At 53.9% G+C, this 9901-nt stretch overlaps 1 protein-coding gene across 1 annotated transcript in view; it reads right to left on the bottom strand.

Moving 5' to 3' along the window:
- The window catches only part of EIF4H (eukaryotic translation initiation factor 4H), a 7050-nt gene extending 3719 nt beyond the window's left edge, over positions 1 to 3331 (bottom strand). Inside the window, exons 1-5 of the mRNA XM_045284748.1 lie at positions 3215 to 3331; positions 2466 to 2757; positions 585 to 649; positions 416 to 512; positions 43 to 102 (exon numbers count right to left, since the gene is read on the bottom strand). Coding sequence (XP_045140683.1) covers positions 43 to 102; positions 416 to 512; positions 585 to 649; positions 2466 to 2757; positions 3215 to 3331 — 631 coding nt within the window. The remainder of the gene's footprint in view (positions 1 to 42; positions 103 to 415; positions 513 to 584; positions 650 to 2465; positions 2758 to 3214) is intronic.
- Between the last annotated feature and the right edge of the window lie 6570 nt (positions 3332 to 9901).

Genomic DNA, 9901 nt, shown 5'->3' with positions numbered 1-9901 from the left:
GCTGGGGAAGAGGGCAAGTGGCGATACTGTAAATACTGATACCGGAATTGAAGTCTTCCCGGGAATCCCAGCCGCCTCTAGGTTCTCGAGAGCCACCCATGCCTGAGGACAAACAAGAGAGAGCAGAGTGGAGGCTGGGTCACACCCTGCCCACGTACACATGCATCTGGAAGGTGTCAAAAGTCACGGGATGGGAAGCCCACTTCCCAAAGCCATGATCACAACAAGAGGTTTCTGGCTGTCCGGAGCAAGCAGGAACACAAACCCAGGCCTGCAAAGCACCGCCCACTCCTCCCAAGGGCTTATGGGTACTTCTATAGGCCAACCCGACAGGGCCCAATGGCGTGGTACTAGTGACTTGTGCTCTGTGGGCCCTTAACAAGCTCTCAGGTTTCAGTTTGGGAGCACCAATCACCTCTGTCATCTGGTCCACCTTTCCTGAAGCCAAAGCCACCTTTATCTTGTTTTCTGCCTTCAGCAATGTCCACACGCAGTGACCGGTCACCCAACAGCTAAGGAGGAAAAACAGCGTCAGCGGTGGCAAGCACACCCATGTCTCCAGGGATGCCTGGGAGCACACGTACCGCACCGTCGTATGTCAACGCCTCCTTGAGCGAGTCCACCTCGTCAAACTCCACGTAGCAGAACCCTGCGGGAGACCAGAACACCCACCTGAGCACGTGCCACTGCGCCACCCGGCCCGCAGCGCCCCTGGAGCCCGGAAAGCAGCGGTTTTCCTCTGTGGTGACCGGGACTCTCATCAGAAGATGCGACCACAGGGACCGACCCTGCAGTGGCCCGCATGTTTGTTTATAAGGCTCCTTCTCTAGGGCTGGCCGTCAAACAGAACCGTTCCGGGGCCACCAAGGGGCAAGTTCTTCAGCTCCGCCTCCGAATGACTGACTCTCTGATCGGAGCAAACCAGAGCTTGAATACACAGCTTTCAAATGCTGCTCCGACATCCTTTGAAGGAAGAGGCAGGGGTGGTACTCAGCCCCCGGGAAGAAGCACTGTACAAAAGCTCCGCAGAGCCGAGGCCATTAGGGCCACTTCCTCCCGATCTTCCTGGAAGACAGCCAGCCGGCCAAGACCTGATCAGGAACCAGCAACAACCCACTCCCCCAACCACTGGGATGTTATTACCAGAGTGGAGGCAGCAGGGGGAGGAGGCTGCCGTTGACCTCTCCCCTCCCTCCAAGTGGTCTCTTCTTCTGACGTGTTCCTCCCTGCCCCTAACCTCACCCCCAGGGCCTGAAGCCCCTTTAATCAGTCGCAGTGCCCTACCTCCACACAGGAGACCTGGTGGCGAAGTTACCGGGATACGTCTACCCTGTCCTGTGCGGTCCCGGGAGCTGCTGCCATCCACATGACAGCAGCGCTCACACGCTCACTTGCCCCAGCAGCCTTCCCGGTCCACACTCAGCCTGCAGCAGCATGCCCCAGAATGACACTCTCTCACCATGGCCCACAGGACCGCGGGCGCTGAAGGCCGGAGACCTAATTGCTCTTGCCTGGCCACCCGCTTCCTGAGTGGGGCACAGGAGCAGCCATGATGCACCGTGGCTCTGGGCATGGGGGCCAAAGCTGCTGCTGCCATGATTCCAGCCCTAGAGGCTGACATGGGGCGCATCCTTTCACCATTCTGACCGCTTCAGGTTCAAACAACTCCCAGAATGCCACTACCCCCGAAGCCACCAACCAGAAGCCACCGCATGCTTTTCCCAGAAGCACACCCCAAGTCCCCGTGCCTTCTGCAGCTTACACTTCTCATGGGACACACCTCTGTGCCGGGACCTGGATGGGAGGAGGATGACAATGTCCGCCTGAGCTCTCACCCTCCCTCTTCTGCTCAGTGCTCCATAAAGAGACCACCTCTGGACACGTTGGGACTGGACCGGAAGTCTGAGCCACACTGCCCAGACCCACCCACACTGCCACACAGTGAGTGTGTGGGAAACCGGAATGCCAAGGACGGATTTCCCCGTGAGTGTTCGGAAGCTCTCCCATTATCAGGGGATCTGTTGGATTTCATAGTAAACAAGTGGAGTACGAAAAGCGTACGGCTAAAGCCCCTTGGAAAGGTTGCTTTGAGTGGGAATGAACTTGAAGGCTTGGTCTCCCGGACAAATTCTCCTGGCAGACACGACTGCTCCCTCTTCAGGCCAGGCCCACAGCCGCATTTCTTTGGGCACATGGCCCAGAAGCCGGCAGTTTGCAATCACCTGATTCTCTGAGAGAAAGACAAGGCTCGGAAACCCGCAGGAGCAATTCTGCTGCGCGGCCTACTGTAAATCGGCATTGACTTGCTGACAGAGATTTTTTTAATGCCCCGAGTTTCACAAACTAGGTATCTGCTCACCGCGCTTGTGCCCAGGAGGAAAGGGACTTTGAAGAGCTCAGGGGCTGTTGTTTCCACTCCTTGACTCAGGATCAGAGTCCTCAGCCCACGGCTCCCCCAAACTCACCTTTGAATTTGTCTGTGTCTTTGTCTCGGACTAGCCGTACACTCCGAATGCTGAGATCCTTAAAGATAGCGTCTATGTCGCCCTGAACCGTGTTAAAGGGCAGATTTCCTACATATGCCGTGTAGGGGGGCTCCGTGGGCAGCTCCTTCTGGCTGCGGGAACCATGGCCGCCAGCACTGCCGCGGGACCTGTGTGGGGAAATGGACAGGATCCAGGTTAGCAGGCTTCCCGCCTGGCCCGCCGCCTTCCCCCAGTCACGTCGAGGGAGATGACAAAGCGCATGATGATGCAACTTTTATTCTTAAAAAAGGTGAGAGAAATGTCTATGCGAAGAGACACAGCGTCAAATTAACGCTTTCTCAGCAAAACTAACCCAGTATGGTATGTCCCAGGACAGGTGGCCCCTTGCTCCCCCAGCACCAGCGGTTGCAGCAGTGTTAGCAGTCGCAAACCAGCCAACAGCCTCCCTGGAGGCCAGTGAGAAGCTGAAATGGAGTCGCCCTGAAGGCAGGCATTCTCAGCAAGCCTGTAAAAGCCAGAACCTGTGTCAGGTGGTCACCTGTCATAGGGGGAAATGCCAAAGGGGGAAAACCTAGGCTGTCCAGTCAGCTGGCACGTCTCGGGCATTAACAGGAAGGCTAGTGACCCTGCCAAGTCCCACACATGGCACAGGTTTTGCTCCACTGTTGGAAAAGGGTTCATAGACCAAGTTCATGGACATTTCCGATTTTGGCAGCAGGCACCCCTACAACACTCCATGTGCTGCTTCGCTGGGCCCTCAACGTGTATGGTGCCGGCATGCTGGCTCGATCTCGGCGTGCCAGAGCTGTACGGTTTAATTCCCAGGTGGCCTTCAGGAGCTCCATGGCTTCCCAGGCTAAAGGCGGGCTGTCTGTCTACCCAGGGTGCCTCGGGAGACAAGCCTGGCAATGGCTCTGGGACAGCCTCTCGCGCACAGATCACCGATCGAGCAGCGAATCTCCGCAGTCATGAGCCAGCAAGGGCTGGACGGCAGGCAGCTGGGTGAGCGCAAACACAGACGCAGGATTGCTCACGCACGGGGCCCACAGTTCACCCGTCTAAGTAGCAATTACCTCCATTACAGAAATACAGACACGTTCTCAGAGGAACCAGGCCTGAAGATGGTGTCATGGCTGGGAGGTCAGTGGGAAAACAGCCCGGGACTGGGCACTGCGTTGCTGTTGCCCAGAGGAGTGCTCAGGCCAGAGCTGACCAGACAGCACCCAGCAAGGTCAATGAGAAGCTGCACTGCACATTAGCTAAGAATGCCAGTTAGTAAGTGCACAGACCTGAGTCATTGGAAAAATCACTACAACCGTCAAGTCACTAATTTGGGCAAGGTTCATCAAAGGATGCTGAAGCCGCAGACTAGAACATGGAGGATCAATTACCATAGATACTCGTGTATAAGTCGAGTTTCCCAGCACATTTTTAATGCAGTTTCTGTGATAAAATTAGGTGCCTTGGAAGCTATTCCGGTTGGCTTATACTTGAGTATATATGGTATCATAAAACGCAGTGCATTTACTTATCCTGTACCAAACCGAGTGGTACATGTAAAACACACATGACTACATTGTGTGTGTGTGTGCGCGCGCGCGCGCGCGCACGCAAGTCAAGCCCCTTGCCACCTTCGCTGATTCCGACTGGGTGACTGAGACAAACCTTTCAGATGCAGACCTGTCAGATAAGTCCTCCTCAGGGAGTGGCTGGTGGTCCCACCATTAACAGTCCAAGGTCCATCCCACGCAAAGAGGAGAAAGCTACAGTGACGTGAACACTTTGCGGGAATGACAGAGCAGTTTAGGGGAGCGGTGTCTGAGACGCTGGCACACTGCCGCTGTGTCAGTCCCAACTCACAGGGACCTCTAGCACAGGGCAGAACAAACTGCCTGCTGTGGGTCTAAGTAGATTTTCACGGGAGGTGGGTGGGGGTGGGTAACACTTCTCAGGGTCAGCAGGCATGGCTGGCACAGGGGGCAGAAAGAAAGCCTCATCTTTCTCTCGGAGCCGCAGGTGGATTAGAACTGCTGACGTGGGGGATCTAATCTGCCGACTCTGCAGTTAGTAGCAGTGCAGTGCGCAGCCCACGACACCACACTAAACCAGACCTACTCAGTGCAGTTCAGTCAGGTCCCTACAGGACAGGGCAGAGCTAGAGCGGGTCCCTGTGGGTTTCCCACACTGGAAGTCTTCACTGCGTAGCAATTCTCAGCTTTCTTTTTCGGTAGAGCTGGTGGTTTTGAGCTGTTGACTCCATACCACAAGAGCTAGCTAAACACCAAGTGAAAGCACCTGACAGCTAACCTACAGAGCAGACTGGCGACCTGAGTTACTGTCATCTGTGCATCCCACCAGGTTCGATTGGCTGCCTCACACATCACTCAACAGCCCCACCCGCCCCACCTTAGCCAGCCCCAGACCCCAGCGATTCCTGGTTTCTCAGGGGGCTGGTTACTATAGGTAGACGCTGATGTCTTCACGCTCGCTCACGTGTGCACTGTGCACCGAGCGAGGAGACACGGGTGAGACCCGCCGCGCCTGCGGACATCAGTAAGTCACATCACAACACCAGAACGCTTGGAGCTCTGATTCTGGTAAGGTTAGCGCTGGCTCGGCGCAGGGCTCTAAGCCTTGTTTTTTTGGTCTGTTATATTTCAAAGCTTTATTTTCTAAAGACATTCAAACGGATCATGAAAGCCCGTCTTAAGTGCTAGGTGCAGCCTAGAGGCTGGGGAGCCAGAAGGGCGCCCCAGGCCGCACCGCTCCCACAGGAAATAGTAGCTAGGGTACAGGCCTGTGCAGCTGGCCCGACAATACGTGAACTGGGGGCTGTGCGACGAACCCAGGCCATGGTGCTCACCTCTGCCCCACGAGTCACCCCGACTCCTTCCCACTTCTCACCAAGCCCCAGGGAAGGGTGACTGACGGGGACAAATAACCCGGGAAAGGCTTTCTCGCTTGTTTTCTCTGTAACAAAGGGATTTCTTCTCCCCAGTTTAGGCTGCTTCAGGGCAGAGAGCTCAGTGGGTTTTAAAAGCCCGTGTCTCCTTTCAACACCTGAGAGCTTGGCGTCCCTTGGCGATCTCTGTGTGCCTTGGCATCAGCCTTGCCCTGGGTCTAGGAGGCTGCTGGTACAGGATGTCCTCCACCTTCTTCCTTGGGAGTACCAGGTCCCCCAAGGCGCACAGGTTTAACAACGGTTAGTCATGTGCGACAGTCACTTAGGATCCAACCATCAACCTTAAGAACCCAGCTTCAAATAGAACCAAACTCCCTCATATGCCAACCACTTCTCACGCCAATAGCTGAGTGTCCAGGGAGTGCAGAGTAGCATCAGGCCCACACCTCAGACCCAGGTACTACTTCCTGAAGGAGCGGAGCTGGGACAGGGGAGATCACAAACAAAGGCTGAAAACTCAGAAGTGGGTACTGAGCAGCCTCTCCCGGGACACAGTGTGTGTGTGTCTGACCAAAGGACGCAGCCACTTTGCACGGGCATACTGGAAACCAATGAGCCCTAGCCAAACCCTGTGCACTCACTCGCAGGAGGAAGGAGACCAGATGTGCAACATGTCTCGATGTACTAGACTGCTCTGCATTCGACCGCTGCAGAGATTCCACCATTCCTCAAACGCCAGGACGCATGGGTGGGCGTGGTAGAGTAGGCACTTTCCAGGGTATCTGGGGCACACAGAGGAGGACTGAGCTGGCTGGCCTAAGGAAGCTGCTCACAGGACTTTCAAGCAGCACTCAAAGGCACGGAGCAGGCCGGGTCGTGGGCCCGTGCCGTGAGTTGTTGGCACACACTGCCACGGAGCCTGGCTCACAGCGACCCTGTGGCGGGTGGAAGGGCCCTGTGGGTTTCCAAGACGTAACTCTTTGCAGGAGCAGAAAGCCTCATCTTTGTCCTGTAGAGCAGTTGGTAATGGGCTCAAACTGCTGACCGTCCAGGTAGCAGGCCAGCGCATAAGCCACGCATCACCAGTAAGCATGCTTGAAAAACAAAACAGGAGGGGGGGAGAGTGAGGAGCTGATATCAAGGGCTCAAGTAGAAAGAAAATGTTTTGAAAATGATGATGGCAACAAATGTACAAATGTGATTGATACATGGATAGATGGATGTATTTTGAGAAGAATTGTATGAGCCCCCAATACAATGATTAGAAAAAGAAAAGAAAAACAAAAGGAATCAAAGCAGCAACAATGGTCAATAAAAAAACAGGGTCCAACTCTCTCAAGTCAAACCCTCTTTCATAAAAACGGCCTAAAATTGATCACAAAAATACTTACACCTTAATTATTGAGTATGCACAGCTAAGTAATAGATACCCATCCCTTTGGGAATATTTTTTTTTTATGTAGATGAGACCAACTTTGGCTTTCTTTTAAAAATGCCAACAGCTTGCAATTATTTCCCCCCAAATGTTATTAATAGGCACGTTTTGGGGGTGCTTTTTCTCCAGCAGTTTTAGACTCTACAGCAAATGCGAGCAGACGACAGCGCAGCGCTGGCATCCTGCGGTCTGGGAAGCACTGGTTACAAGTGACGGGCAAACACGGCGTGAACTCTGCAGCGCTGGCCGTGCTGCCGCGTGCTCGGCTGCCAGTCCAAGGGCTTTAACTATGTGGTTTGTTGGCTCTTGGCTGTGAACTAGAGCCTACAGTGCACTATCTTCTTCACCAACCTAACGTCCCTCTTCTATTCTAGGCTACCATCTGCAGCTAGCTGTAGTTCGCTGTGGTTGTTGGGCGCGCCACCCTGTCAGAGCCAGCTCGTGGCAGCCCTGTACACAGGACACCGGCCTCACACTGTCCCAGCTGCCGGGTCAGTCCCTTCTTGAGGGCCCTCCTCTTTTTTGCTGCCCCTCCATGATGTCCTCCAGCGACGGTCTTTCCTGGCAACATGTCCAGAGCATGTCGTAGCCGAAGTTTATTTAAATACTAGGCCAATCCAACGTGGATTAAAGGTACACTATTTTCAAGAAGGAGCTCTGGTGATGTGCTGACATGGAAGGTTAATCGGTGGGCTGAGAGCAACAAAGTTGGCTATTCAAACCCACCAGCCAGCTCCATGAAGAAAGACGAGGCTGCTTGCTCCCTTACGGAGCAGTTCTAGTGTTCTGTACAGCCAACTGACCCCACCTGGCAGTGGGGGCAGGGTTATTTCCAAGTGGATCCCCCTCTGCTAAGGGCACTCATTTTTAAGGGCTTCGGCCAGTGAGCAAAACCAAATGAGTATGCCTTGGAATTCTTCAATGATCCTCATTTCAAGGTCTTTTCTGCTGAACTCCTATAAATAAAATCTTATTTCAACATCCAACCACCTGTATAAAGACAAAAAACACCATGGAGAAAAATATTAAATAGCTCTAATCCATAGAGCGTAAGCTCTATCTAGGCAGGTACTATCTTCTCACTGCCGAAACCTTCAGAGCTACGTAAGTTTCTGGTACTTACTATGGGTGGAAATACAAATATATACTTAAATACTTTTATTGAAGGCTCTTACATTGCTCATCACAATCCATACACTCCTTCAATGTGTCAAGCACATTTGCCGCCATCATCATTTTCAAAGCGTTCTCTTCCCACTTGAGCCCCTGATATCAGCTCCCCAGTTCTTCCCCCTCTCTCTCCCGGGTGGAAATAATAAAAAGTGTTTGCGACTAAAGGGCAAGGTGTAGTGGATTGCGTGGCAGACTCCTAACCACAAGGGCAGCAGTTGGAGACCAGCAGCTGCTCCTGTGAAGATCTGTGGTCTCAGAACCTGACTGACTGTCCTACAGGGTGGCTAGCAGTTGAAATCGGCACAGTGGCAGGGAATTTGACAAATGTGGCAGTTCTTGTTTGGAAAAATTCATAAATTATGAGGGCTTATACACCACAAGGAGGTAAACAAGTGTTGTTTGATTGTTGGCAGAAACCAACAGTAAAACATCCATGTGCGTATGACAGAAGGAGCTCAGTGGGCCCGAGGGTAAGTGGTCAGCTGCGAATCCCAAGGCCAGTGGTTTGAACCCCTCAGCTGCTCCGTGGGTGAAAAAATGAGGTTTCCGCACCGATGACCAATCGCCCTGGGCAGCCAGCGGCAAAATCCCCCTCTGTTGTATGGCGGCTCTGTGCCGGGATCCACTCAACAGCAACTGGCTGCCCGCATGGCCAATCCAACCTCCCCACCACCAGTCGGGGCTGGCTCACAGCCAGCCTGCAGGCCGCCTGCTGAGGCTGCAGTCTTGAAGGAGCAGGAAGCCTCAGCTTTCTCTGTGGAGCTGCTCGTGGTTGCAAGATGCTCACCTTGAGGGCAGTCGCCCAATGCCCAGCCCAATATATGCCACCAAGGCACCTGTTACCATCCCCTCCAAACCCACTCCCACTGAGTGATTCCGGCTGAGAGCGACCCTGTTAGACAGAGGAGAACTGGCCCTGTGGGCGTCCAAGACGAACTCTTTACGGGAGTAGAAAGCCCCATCATCACCTGGCAGAGCAGCTGGTGGTTTCAAACAGCTGACCCTCTGGTTAGCCGCCCAATTGGTAACCAACCCATTATGCTGCCAGGACACTGCAGTGCAGTCCATTTCCGTGCCTGTGGTTAGTGTCATGTTGGAGTGAGTTGTCCATTATGTTAATGAGGCAAGGTAGACTGGCTCAAGGTATCCGCCCTCCTGGAGGGTGTGACTCAAATCCCGGCCCCTTGCTTCCTTGAGGCTGTGGGCTGTGCCCAATACATACAGACACATGCTCTGGGAAAGCTCGTTCGGGCCTGCTCCTGGCGGTGCCTGGCTCTTCACTGTCTGACCTCTGGCGACTTGAGCCAGCAGTCTGATTTGACAGCTCCCACAGGCCCCGTGGCCTGTCGTCTGATCCTCAGAAGCGGGATGGACTTCCCAGCCTCCACATCCACACGAGCAAAGTTGGAGTGGATCAGCAGTGTGGGAAGACTGGACATTCGAGGCCTAATCCACCACCGCCTCATAGGGACCAGCTTTGGGCTGACTTCTAAGAGATCATCCGGGCACATCTGAACTCCCTTTCTAGGCACTAGCTGGTTGATGTCTTAAGACAGGCTTCCAGAATGCATCACAACATTCCAGGTTCTGCAGCGCTGGGGACCGATCTTGCAGGTGGGCCTTAGCCAGTTATCTTGGCACTAGTACCACCTGCTCCGACTCCTCACCACACAGGCCAATGTCCTCGATGAAGCATGCAGTCCAAATAATGTCATTAAATCTTGGTACCCAGGACCATTCTAGCAGCTCCCGTTAGGAGACTGGTGGCATTTGGCACAGCCCCCTCGGGGCACACGGGGCTGTCTTTGGGGAAAGCACCGGGTCAGGCAGAACTGGTGCCATTCACGGAAGCCTGCTGTCACCTCCCAGGACTGACAGATAAACCAGTCCTGCAGGTGGGGGGCT

The sequence above is a fragment of the Echinops telfairi genome, unplaced genomic scaffold (assembly GCF_000313985.2).
Source record: "Echinops telfairi isolate 266 unplaced genomic scaffold, ASM31398v2 ScPeMD7_5;HRSCAF=22, whole genome shotgun sequence".
NCBI classification, from domain to species: Eukaryota; Metazoa; Chordata; class Mammalia; order Afrosoricida; family Tenrecidae; genus Echinops; species Echinops telfairi.
Note: the sequence above shows the minus strand (reverse complement) of the source record. Positions and strands in the feature narration are given on the sequence as shown.